This window comes from Staurois parvus, unplaced genomic scaffold, assembly GCF_062004578.1.
Source record: "Staurois parvus isolate SC_StPar_1 unplaced genomic scaffold, SC_StPar_1.0 ptg001786l, whole genome shotgun sequence".
In the NCBI taxonomy this organism is placed as follows: domain Eukaryota; kingdom Metazoa; phylum Chordata; class Amphibia; order Anura; family Ranidae; genus Staurois; species Staurois parvus.
The window spans coordinates 17,563-30,867 of record NW_028319582.1 but is presented as its reverse complement, the minus strand read 5'-3'; the positions used below and the strand labels follow the sequence as shown (position 1 = coordinate 30,867).

General features: G+C 48.4%; 1 protein-coding gene across 2 annotated transcripts in view; it reads right to left on the bottom strand.

Annotated features, from left to right (window-relative positions):
• The window catches only part of LOC149434295 (translocon-associated protein subunit beta), a 33,634-nt gene that overhangs the window by 19,065 nt on the left and 1,264 nt on the right, over positions 1-13,305 (bottom strand). The window contains exons 2-6 of one of the 2 annotated variants that reach the window (XM_089663842.1): positions 11,429-11,583; positions 10,611-10,709; positions 8,971-9,079; positions 8,085-8,162; positions 4,723-5,388 (exon numbers count right to left, since the gene is read on the bottom strand). In XM_089663842.1, coding sequence (XP_089519968.1) covers positions 5,278-5,388; positions 8,085-8,162; positions 8,971-9,079; positions 10,611-10,709; positions 11,429-11,583 — 552 coding nt within the window. In that variant the 3' untranslated portion in view covers positions 4,723-5,277. Of the gene's footprint in view, positions 1-4,722; positions 5,389-8,084; positions 8,163-8,970; positions 9,080-10,610; positions 10,710-11,428; positions 11,584-13,305 lie in introns of those variants that run through there. The other variant, XM_089663844.1, reaches the window with a different exon arrangement.

The window sequence follows — 13,305 nt, the reverse complement described above, 5'->3', positions numbered from 1 at the left end:
TATCTTATATCTGGAGGGCGGTGATGTCACTCTGTATAATATATCTTATATCTGGAGGGCGGTGATGTCACTCTGTATAATATATCTTATATCCGGAGGGCGGTGATGTCACTCTGTATAATATATCTTATATCTGGAGGGCGGTGATGTCACTCCTGTATAATATATCTTATATCTGGAGGGCGGTGATGTCACTCTGTATAATATATCTTATATCTGGAGGGCGGTGATGTCACTCTGTATAATATATCTTATATCTGGAGGGCGGTGATGTCACTCTGTATAATATATCTTATATCTGGAGGGCGGTGATGTCACTCCTGTATAATATATCTTATATCTGGAGGGCGGTGATGTCACTCTGTATAATATATCTTATATCCGGAGGGCGGTGATGTCACTCTGTATAATATATCTTATATCTGGAGGGCGGTGATGTCACTCTGTATAATATATCTTATATCCGGAGGGCGGTGATGTCACTCCTGTATAATATATCTTATATCTGGAGGGCGGTGATGTCACTCCTGTATAATATATCTTATATCTGGAGGGCGGTGATGTCACTCTGTATAATATATCTTATATCCGGAGGGCGGTGATGTCACTCTGTATAATATATCTTATATCCGGAGGGCGGTGATGTCACTCTGTATAATATATCTTATATCCGGAGGGCGGTGATGTCACTCCTGTATAATATATCTTATATCTGGAGGGCGGTGATGTCACTCTGTATAATATATCTTATATCTGGGGGGCGGTGATGTCACTCTGTATAATATATCTGGAGGGCGGTGATGTCACTCTGTATAATATATCTTATATCTGGAGGGCGGTGATGTCACTCCTGTATAATATATCTTATATCTGGAGGGCGGTGATGCCACTCTGTATAATATATCTTATATCTGGAGGGCGGTGATGTCACTCTGTATAATATATCTTATATCTGGAGGGCGGTGATGTCACTCCTGTATAATATATCTTATATCTGGAGGGCGGTGATGTCACTCTGTATAATATATCTTATATCTGGAGGGCGGTGATGTCACTCTGTATAATATATCTTATATCTGGAGGGCGGTGATGTCACTCTGTATAATATATCTTATATCTGGAGGGCGGTGATGTCACTCTGTATAATATATCTTATATCTGGAGGGCGGTGATGTCACTCTGTATAATATATCTTATATCTGGAGGGCGGTGATGTCACTCTGTATAATATATCTTATATCCGGGGGGCGGTGATGTCACTCCTGTATAATATATCTTATATCCGGAGGGCGGTGATGTCACTCCTGTATAATATATCTTATATCTGGAGGGCGGTGATGTCACTCTGTATAATATATCTTATATCTGGAGGGCGGTGATGTCACTCTGTATAATATATCTTATATCTGGAGGGCGGTGATGTCACTCCTGTATAATATATCTTATATCTGGAGGGCGGTGATGTCACTCTGTATAATATATCTTATATCTGGAGGGCGGTGATGTCACTCCTGTATAATATATCTTATATCTGGAGGGCGGTGATGTCACTCCTGTATAATATATCCTATATCTGGAGGGCGGTGATGTCACTCTGTATAATATATCTTATATCTGGAGGGCGGTGATGTCACTCCTGTATAATATATCTTATATCTGGAGAGCGGTGATGTCACTCTGTATAATATATCTTATATCCGGAGGGCGGTGATGTCACTCTGTATAATATATCTTATATCCGGAGGGCGGTGATGTCACTCTGTATAATATATCTTATATCCGGAGAGCGGTGATGTCACTCTGTATAATATATCTTATATCTGGAGGGCGGTGATGTCACTCCTGTATAATATATCTTATATCCGGAGGGCGGTGATGTCACTCTGTATAATATATCTTATATCCGGAGGGCGGTGATGTCACTCTGTATAATATATCTTATATCCGGAGGGCGGTGATGTCACTCTGTATAATATATCTTATATCCGGAGGGCGGTGATGTCACTCTGTATAATATATCTTATATCCGGAGGGCGGTGATGTCACTCTGTATAATATATCTTATATCTGGAGGGCGGTGATGTCACTCTGTATAATATATCTTATATCCGGAGGGCGGTGATGTCACTCTGTATAATATATCTTATATCCGGAGGGCGGTGATGTCACTCCTGTATAATATATCTTATATCCGGAGGGCGGTGATGTCACTCTGTATAATATATCTTATATCTGGAGGGCGGTGATGTCACTCCTGTATAATATATCTTATATCTGGAGAGCGGTGATGTCACTCTGTATAATATATCTTATATCCGGAGGGCGGTGATGTCACTCTGTATAATATATCTTATATCTGGAGGGCGGTGATGTCACTCTGTATAATATATCTTATATCCGGAGGGCGGTGATGTCACTCTGTATATCTTATATCCGGAGGGCGGTGATGTCACTCTGTATAATATATCTTATATCTGGAGGGCGGTGATGTCACTCTGTATAATATATCTTATATCCGGAGGGCGGTGATGTCACTCTGTATAATATATCTTATATCCGGAGGGCGGTGATGTCACTCCTGTATAATATATCTTATATCTGGAGGGCGGTGATGTCACTCCTGTATAATATATCTTATATCTGGAGGGCGGTGATGTCACTCTGTATAATATATCTTATATCTGGAGGGCGGTGATGTCACTCTGTATAATATATCTTATATATAAAATAATATAGCTACATATATTTATTTTTTTTACATATATAAAAACACAAAGAAAGAAAAAAAAAAATTATATATATATATATAGTAAAAAAACATTTTTTTTTTAAATAATTGTTTTACTTTGTTTATTTTTTTCCCCTTTGTGTTTACATATATTTTATAGATGTAAAAAACAAAAATATAATAATATATATATACAGTATCTTCCAGAAGTGAGTCCCCCCCTCCCCCGGACTGTATACAATGTATATATATATATATACAGTGGGGCAGGTATTTAGTCGCCACCAATTGTACAAGTTCTCCCACTTACAGAGATGAGAGAGGCCTGTAATTGGCATCATAGGGAGACCTCAACTATGAGAGACAAAATGAGAAAACAAATCCAGACAATCTCATTGGCTGATCTGGAAAGAATTTATTTGCAAATTATGGTGGAAAATAAGTATTTGGTGAATATGAAAAGTTCCTCTCAATACTTTGTTATATATCCTTTGTTGGCAATGACAGAGGTCAGACGTTTCCTGGAAGTCCTCACAAGGTTGGCACACACTGTTGCTGGTATGTTGGCCCATCCTCCATGCAGATCTCCTCCTCCATGCAGATCTCCTCTTGAGCAGTGATGTTTTGGGGCTGTCGCTGGGCAACACGGACTTTCAACTCCCTCCAAAGGTTTTCTATGGGGTTGAGATCTGGAGACTGGCTAGGCCACTCCAGGACCTTGAAATGCTTCTTACGAAGCCACTCCTTCGTTGCCCGGGCGGTATGTTTGGGATCATTGTCATCTTGGAAGACCCAGCCACGTTTCATCTTCAATGCCCTTGCTGATGGAAGGAGGTTTGCACTCAAAATCTCACGATACATGGCCCCATTCATTCTGTCCTGTACATGGATCAGTCGTCCTGGTGCCAGCCCCAAAGCATGATGTTGCCACCCCCATGCTTCACAGTAGGTATGGTGTTCTTTGGATGCAACTCAGCATTCTCTCTCCTCCAAACACGACGAGTTGTGTTTCTACTAAACAGTTCTGTTTTGGTTTCATATGACATTCTCCCAATCCTCTTCTGGATCATCCAAATGCTCTCTAGCAAACTTCAGACGGGCCCCGGACATGTACTGGCTTCAGCAGGGGGACACGTCTGGCACTGCAGGATCTGAGTCCCTGGCGGCGTAGTGTGTTACTGATGGTAGCCTTTGTTACGTTGGTCCCAGCTCTCTGCAGGTCATTCACTAGGTCCCCCCGTGTGCTCCTGGGATTTCTGCTCACCGTTCTTGTGATCATTTTGACCCCACGGGGTGAGATCTTGCGTGGAGCCCCAGATGGAGGGAGATTATCAGTGGTCTTGTATGTCTTCCATTTTCTAATTATTGCTCCCACAGTTGATTTGTTCACACCAAGCTGCTTGCCTATTGCAGATTCAGTCTTCCCAGCCTGGTGCAGGTCTACCATTTTGTTTCTGGTGTCATTCGACAGCTCATTGGTCTTCCCCATAGTGGAGTTTGGAGTGTGACTGTTTGAGGTTGTGGACAGGTGTCTTTTATACTGATAACAAGTTCAAACAGGTGCCATTGATACAGGTAATGAGTGCAGGACAGAGGAGCCTCTTAAAGAAGAAGGTCCAGGTCTGTGAGAGCCAGAAATCTCGCTTGTTTGTAGGCGACCAAATACTTATTTTCCACCATAATTTGCAAATAAATTCTTTCCAGATCAGCCAATGAGATTGTCTGGATTTGTTGTCTCATTTTGTCTCTCATAGTTGAGGTCTCCCTATGATGCCAATTACAGGCCTCTCTCATCTTTGTAAGTGGGGGAACTTGCACCATTGGTGGGGACTAAATACTTTTTTGCCCCACTGTATATATATATATATATATATATATATATATATATATTTTTTTTTTGTGTACAAATTTTTGGGTTTTCTGTCTGTGATGACATAAAAGGTTCGATGTATTTTGGTTCAATAACGATACTATAAATCACACAGACGCAGATATTGGAGTTATTCAAATTTTATTAGAAAAACCCTCCATTGTTCTCGGCATAAGATTTCCCTGAATAGAACGGTCGCTCCCAGAACCCGGCGCCCATCACAATGGGATTTTCGGAATCCTACAGATGTCTTCTGAGCCGGTAAAATCCGGCGGCACTCCCGATGACGCAGAAGGGAAGATTTGTCGCGGGGTGATCGGTGGTCCCTCTGCTAATAGTGCGGGGAAACTTAAAAAAAAAAAAATTTAAAAATTGACAAAAAAATGTCCAATTTGTTGGCTCGGCACCCTGGACAGGACCGATACCCATCACCTGGAACTCTCCATCGAATGATCGCCGCTCGCCAACAGGAAACGCCCAGCGCGATCGGAATTCATTGCCAGTTGCAGCGGAGAGGATGTGTGGACCCCCAGTGACCGCTCCGTAAAGAATAAAAATGGATGAACGATCTGGATCTTCAGGAGGTGGGCGGTCCAAAAAGAGAATGATTGATTTTCTGGCGCAGCGTGGTGACAACTGTTCATAGAAAAGAGTCCCGGGTGTCGGGGAAGTTGGCGTCTCAGTTCTTCTTGGGTTTAGGGGTGTCGTACTTCCTCTTGCTGGAGAACCAGAGTAGGAGAGGGATCCCGATGGAGGGCAGAGTCATCACCCCAAAAGCTGCCCAGTCCAGCTACGTGATGATAAAAAGAAGTCAGGATAAAAGGGTGACCCCGAGGATTTAGTAGCCCCATGCAGCTGGGCTAGGCAACCCGTGTCCCCGCCCTGAGCCCTAGAGACTAACTGCAGCCTGTGGGATCAGGATTGTTATTTATTCAAATTATTATTAGTATTTTTTTATTATTATTTTATTTTTATATATTTTTTATTTATTTTTTCTCTATTTTTTTAATAATGTACATCCTATGCAACATCTTCTGCAAAGCATCTATAGTGGCAACGTACACATATAATACCTTCCCCCCACCAAAAATGCAAATTAAATTCTTCTATCAATTATATATATTTTATTATTAATTTTTATTTTTTTAATTTTTATTTAATTCATTTTTATTTTTTTTCCTTCAATTTGTTTTTTTTTTCTAATTATTTTTTTTTTAATAATATTCATCCTATGGAACATCTGCTGCAAGGCATCCACAGTGGCAGCGTACACATAGAATACTTTCCCTTCCCCCCACCAAAAATGCTAATTAAATTCTTCTATAAATTATATTTTATCATTAATTTTTAGTTTTCTAATTTTTAATTCATTTTTTTTTTTTCTTCAATTTGTTTTTTTTTCTAATTTTTTTTTTTTTTAATAATATTCATCCTACGGAACATCTGCTGCAAGGCATCCACAGTGGCAACGTACATATATAATACTTTCCCTTCCCCCCACCAAAAATGCTAATTAAATTCTTCTATAAATTATATATATTTTATTATTATTAATTTTTATATTTATTTAACTACCTGCCGACCGCAGATAGCCGAATGACGGCTTCACCGCGGCCGGCCAGTTCTGAGTGGACGTCATATGACGTGCTCCCAGAACGCGCTTCCCTGCGCGCCCCAGGGGGCGCGCACCGGGCGATCTCCGTGATCGCTGTGTCCTACGGACACAGCTGATCACGTGATGTGGTAAAAGGCCAATCACAGCGGCCTTTTACCACGTGATCAGCGGTGTCCAATGACACGCTGATCACAGGGAAATGCAAGTGCCGGTTCTCGGCTGCACTTTCCTCACGCTGTCAGATCGTGAGGAAAGTACTGCCGAGAACCGGCAGTTGTCAGAGTGGGGATCGGCACCGATCATCAGTGCCCTGATGATTGGTGCCCAGCAGTGCCACCCGCAAGTTCCGCCCACCTGTGCCCAGCAGTGCGCCCACTAGCTCCGCCCACCTGTGTCAGCAGATCACCCACCTGTGCCACTCTGCAGTGCCACCCACCTGTGCCCAGAAGTGCCACCCACCTGTGCCCACCCACCTGTGCCCACCAGTGCCACCCACCTGTGCCACTCTGCAGTGCCACCCACCTGTGCCACTCTGCAGTGCCACCCACCTGTGCCCAGAAGTGCCACCCACCTGTGCCCACCCACCTGTGCCCACCAGTGCCACCCACCTGTGCCCGCCCACCAGTGCAGCCCAGCAGTGCTGCCAGTCAGTGCCGCCAGTCAGTGCCTCCAGTCAGTGCCCAGCAGTGATGCCAGTCAGTGCCGTCTATCAGTACCCATCAGTGTCACCTATCAGTGCCGCCTATCCGTGCCACCTCATCAATGCCGCCTATCAGTGCCCATCAGTGCCGCCTATCAGTGCCCATCAGTGCTGCCTCATCAACGCACATCAGTGAAGGAGAAAAAAAATACCTGTTTGAAAAATTTTATAATAGAAACAAAGAACTTTTTTTTTTTTTTTCAAATTTTTTGCACTTTTTTTATTTATAGCGCAAAAAGTAAAGCGCCCAGCGGGGATTAAATACCACCAAAAGAAAGCTCTATTTGTGAGAAAAAAATGATCAAAATTTCATATGGGTACAATGTTGCATGACCGCGCAATTGTCAATCAAAGTGCGGCAGCGCTGAAAGCTGAAAATTGGCCTGGTAAATAAGGGGGTACAAGTGCCCGGTAGGCGAGGGGTTAATACAATTGTTTTTTTTTTCCTTCAATTTGCTTTTTTTTTCTAATTTTCTTTTTTAATAATATACATCCTATGGAACATCTGCTGCAAGGCATCCACAGTGGCAACGCACACATAGAATACTTTCCCTTCCCCCCACCAAACATGCAAATTAAATTCTATCCATTCATTTGGTTTTCAAGCAATAGGTCTTCTGAGACGCAGTGACGTCATCACGCTGTTTTTGCTCTGCAGTACGGTTGAGCCTCTGGGAAAGGGTCGGCAGGCACCCATCCCGGACATCCCTTTAGACATGAATTCCTGCTGGTCACTGGGTGCTGCAGACTTTAGCTGTGCAATCTGCTGATCAGTCTAAGGCAGTGGTCTCCAAGCTGTGGCCCTGGGGCCAGATGTGGCCCTTTGATTGCTTTTATCCGGCCCCTGGGGGTACTATTTTATCCCCTGATACCAGCAATGGGGCAAAATTCCCCCCACTGCCACCAATGAAGGGGCCCAATTTTTCCCAGTGACACCAACAAAGGGGCACAAGTACCCCCCCAGTGACACCAACAAAGGGGCACAAGTCCCCCCCAGTGACACCAACAAGGGGGCACAAGTCCCCCCCGCAGTGGAAATGAAGGCGGGGCTCAAGATGGCTGTGGAAGGCTGATGATGGGTAATACCACCCGCCCCAAGCTGCTTCAACCACACCCACTTCCCCTCCCCCGAGTGACACCAAGGGTAAAAGACCAAAACGTAACCACTTACAAAGTGCGGGGAGAATCGGCGGTCGAATTCACGCTGAGCCAGAATTCCTCCTTGTCCCGGGGCGCTGGTGTACCCCACCTGTCAGAGAGAAAACCGCCATTTAAAAAAAGACCAGCACGCATTTGAAGTAGACGAACGCCCCGATTGGACGACACCCCGCTCTGCTCTCTACAGCGCAAGGGGAGATCGGGACCTTTCCGAGAGACACCAACACATGTGCTGGGAGCACACAGGACGCGCGCTCTCAGCACATGTGTTTTTAAATGGTATGCAAATATGCAGCCGCTCACAAATTTGCGTATGGTTGGTACATCTGTGCAAAACCGAAGGGGAGGAGCCGCTACGCCTGCGCAAGACCGGACGGGAGGAGCCGCTACGCCTGCGCAAGACCGGAGGGGAGGAGCCGCTACGCCTGCGCAAGACCGAAGGGAGGAGCCGCTACGCCTGCGCAAGACCGGACGGGAGGAGCCGCTACGCCTGCGCAAAGACTGAAGGGGAGGAGCCAGTACGCCTGTGCAAGACTGAAGGGGAGGAGCCGCTACGCCAGTGCAAGACTGAAGGGGAGGAGCCGCTACGCCTGTGCAAGACTGAAGGGGAGGAGCCGCTACGCCTCTGCAAAGACTGAAGCGGAGGAGCCGCTACACCTGTGCAAAGACTGAAGGGGAGGAGCCGCTACGCCTGTGCAAGACTGAAGGGGAGGAGCCGCTACGCCAGTGCAAGACTGAAGGGGAGGAGCCGCTACGCCTGTGCAAAGACTGAAGGGGAGGAGCCGCTACGCCTGTGCAAGACTGGAGGGGAGGAGCCGGTACACCTGGAGGATGGAGAGAGGATATAACAGCCACACCCATGGGGGAGGTCCGACCTCTGAACACACTGGAGTACTCACCACAACCTGAGCGCCCTCCTGAGCCAGGTAGGTGATGGTGGCAGAAGTGAAGTTGAAGTAGCCGGCTTTCAGAGGACGCAGGACCACGGTGTGAGAGACGTTGCTGGCGCTGCACATCGGGAATTAAGGACACAACGAGGCTGAAGGAGGACATGCGGTGTGACAAGGAAGTGAAGAAAAGTGAGAAAGTGGAGTGTGTGACAGGAGGAAACATTAGTGCAGTGATCTCCAGACTGTGACCGGGGGACAGATACGGCCCTTTGGTCACCATTCCTCCCACTGACACCAATGATGGGGCACTATTCCCCCCCACTGACACCAATGATGGGGCACTATTCCCCCCCACTGACACCAATGATGGGGCACTATTCCTCCCACCGATACCAATGATGGGGCACTTTTCCTCCCACTGACACCAATGATGGGGCACTTTTCCTCCCACTGACACCAATGATGGGGCACTTTTCCTCCCACTGACACCAATGATGGGGCACTTTTCCTCCCACTGACACCAATGATGGGGCACTATTCCTCCCACTGACACCAATGATGGGGCACTATTCCTCCCACTGACACCAATGATGGGGCACTATTCCTCCCACTGACACCAATGATGGGGCACTATTCCTCCCACTGACACCAATGATGGGGCACTATTCCCCCCACTGACACCAATGATGGGGCACTATTCCTCCCACTGACACCAATGATGGGGCACTATTCCTCCCACTGACACCAATGATGGGGCACTATTCCTCCCACCGACAGCAATGACGGGGCACTATTCCTCCCACTGACACCAATGATGGGGCACTATTCCTCCCCCTGACACCAATGATGGGGCACTATTCCTCCCACTGATACCAATGATGGGGCACTATTCCTCCCACTGACACCAATGACGGGACACTATTCCTCCCACTGACACCAATGATGGGGCACTATTCCTCCCACTGACACCAATGATGGGGCACTATTCCTCCCCCTGACACCAATGATGGGGCACTATTCCTCCCACTGATACCAATGATGGGGCACTATTCCTCCCACTGACACCAATGATGGGGCACTATTCCTCCCACTGACACCAATGATGGGGCACTATTCCTCCCACTGACACCAATGATGGGGCACTATTCCTCCCCCTGACACCAATGATGGGGCACTATTCCTCCCACTGATACCAATGATGGGGCACTATTCCTCCCACTGACACCAATGATGGGGCACTATTCCTCCCCCTGACACCAATGATGGGGCACTATTCCTCCCACTGATACCAATGATGGGGCACTATTCCTCCCACTGACACCAATGATGGGGTACTATTCCTCCCACTGACACCAATGATGGGGCACTATTCCTCCCACTGACACCAATGATGGGGCACTATTCCTCCCACTGATAACAATGATGGGGCACTATTCCTCCCACTGACACCAATGAGGGGGCACTATTCCTCCCACTGACACCAATGATGGGGAACTATTCCTCCCACTGACACCAGGATATTTTCTACTCCCGCTGGCCAAAGCCTGGTCCCCGTGATATCTGAAGGACAGTAAAGTGGCCCCTTGTGTAGAAGGTCTGGGGTCCCCCCTGCATGAGAGGAACGGACACAGGACGAGGTGGAAGGATACGGGGCGATTCTGTCCCATTTCACGTTCAGCATGCCGGCCACAATCCCGAAATCCTCCGGGGGGAAGGAATCGTCTGAGAGCTCCACGTCCAGAGCCGCGCTGGAAGAGAAGAAGAGCATGACCCCGAATCTGTCAGATCGATGCGACCCCCTCCCCCCCACCCAGAGCAGGGACACACCCAGAACTACAGAACCCCACCCAGAGCATGGAGACACCTAGAACTACAGAACCCCTCCCTCCTACGTCATGGAGACACCAAGAACTACAGAGCCCCACCCACAGCATGGTGACACCCAGAACGACAGAACCCCTCCCCCCACCAGAGCATGGAGACACCCAGAACCCCTCCCCCCACCCACAGCATGGAGACACCCAGAACTACAGAACCACTCCCCCTTAAAGTTATCCGAGGTGGTCCTGGATTCAGATACCCACCTGCCCTGCGGATCCAGTCCTGTCCTGCTGCAATCTGCTGATCAGGTTCGGCAGGCGTTGGTCGGGTGCCGCCATCTTGGTCCTCCGCAGTCTTCCGGGATCAGGCGGTCGGCCTCAGATAAGTTCTGTGACAACGCTTGGCTGCCCCCCGGAGCACGATGGCTGTGTTGTCCCCCCGTCACGTTCGTGGGGTCGGCTCAGACTACAGGGTGGTGCTTCTCCTAGCTCCGCCCACTCTGTGCTAGGCACACCCCCCCTTTATGCTAATATGCTGTTTACTGAGCAAGGGATGCTGGGAAACCGTAGCCCTGCCCAGCCCCATAGTAGGAGGGTAGATCGCTCCTCCCACAGGCAGGGTCCACCCCGAGCACAGCCACACCCACCTGGAGCCCACGTTGTAGATGTTGTACTGCAGAGTCAGGTCCTTCCCCTCCACCGCATATCGGTTCAGCAGAGACTTGGAGGCCAGGAGCCGGGCCCCCTCCTCGCAGTGCCCGAGGGCCAGCAGGACCGCAAACGCAACCAGGACAGTCTTCATCTAGAAACAGAAAAAGAACAATAAGACACGGGGCCAGCGACTGTGACACGGGGCCAGCGACCCGAGACACGGGGACGGAGACCCGGGACACGGGGCCGGCGACCCGGGACACGGGGACGGAGACCCGGGACGGAGACCCGGGACGGAGACCCGAGACACGGGGACGGAGACCCGAGACACGGGGACGGCGAACCGGGACACGGGGCCGGCGAACCGGGACACGGGGCCGGCGAACCGGGACACGGGGCCGGCGAACCGGGACACGGGGACGGCGAACGGGGACAGCGAACGGGGACAGCGAACGGGGACAGCGAACGGGGACAGCGAACCGGGACAGCGAACGGGGACAGCGAACGGGGACAGCGAACGGGGACACGGGGACAGCGAACGGGGACACGGGGACAGCGAACCGGGACACGGGGACAGCGAACCGGGACACGGGGACAGCGAACCGGGACACGGGGACAGCGAACCGGGACACGGGGACAGCGAACCGGGACACGGGGACAGCGAACCGGGACACGGGGACAGCGAACCGGGACACGGGGACAGCGAACCGGGACACGGGGACAGCGAACCGGGACACGGGGACAGCGAACCGGGACACGGGGACAGCGAACCGGGACACGGGGACGGAGATCCGGGACACGGGGACGGAGATCCGGGACACGGGGACGGAGATCCGGGACACGGGGACGGCGAACCGGGACACGGGGACGGCGAACCGGGACACGGGGACGGCGAACCGGGACACGGGGACGGCGAACCGGGACACGGGGACGGCGAACCGGGACACGGGGACGGCGACTGGGACAGCGACCTGAGACACAGGGCCCCTCAACCACAATCTGGTGCCCGCTGTGTCCGATCATCGTACGGGACCTCTGCGCGAGGTCCCGATCATGTGATCACTGACTGGCCAATCAGTGATCACATGCAAAGTAGTACACAAGATGTCACTTCTGACATCACTGCTTACTACGTGTGAAATCTGTGAATGATCACAGAGGTCACATGGTACAGGGCCATTCACAACAGTCTTGTACCATGTGACAAGCTGTGACCAATCACAGCTCTCACAGTATTTCTCAATGGCTGCAGGAATGCAGAGAGAAGGAGAAATGATTGATGTTACAGCCTTTATGGCATAAAAGCAATCAGTGTAAAAAAAAAAGAAAAAAAAATCTTCATCACCCCCCACAAGTAGTACAGTGTCACCATGGTGACACTACTGCTAGGGTGACAGGATGTAAAAAAACAAAACAAAACAAAAAAATATTATAAAAAAAGTAAAATAAAAATGTAAAAAAAAAAAAAAATTTGAAAAAATATAATTTTTGGTTATAAACTAATTTGGGTTATTTTTATTTTTTATATTAAAAAGATAACTGTATAAATTTTGGCCAAGATTTATGATGAAATATTAGCAAAATTTTATTAAAAAAATACTTTCTAAATTTTTGAACTTTTTCATTTATATAGCAATAAAAAATAAAAATAAAAATCCCAGCGGGGAATAAATACCACCAAAATAAAGCTTTATCCGTTTCAAAAAAATGCTAAAAAATTCATATGGGTACAGTGTTGCATGACCGCGCAATTGTCATTCAAAGTGTGACAGCGCTGAAAATTGGCCTGGACAAGAAGATTGGGGGGGAGCATCCAGACCGGAAAGGGGGAGGAGGAAGCGTCCGGGCCGGAAAGGGGGGGGAGCGCCCGGAC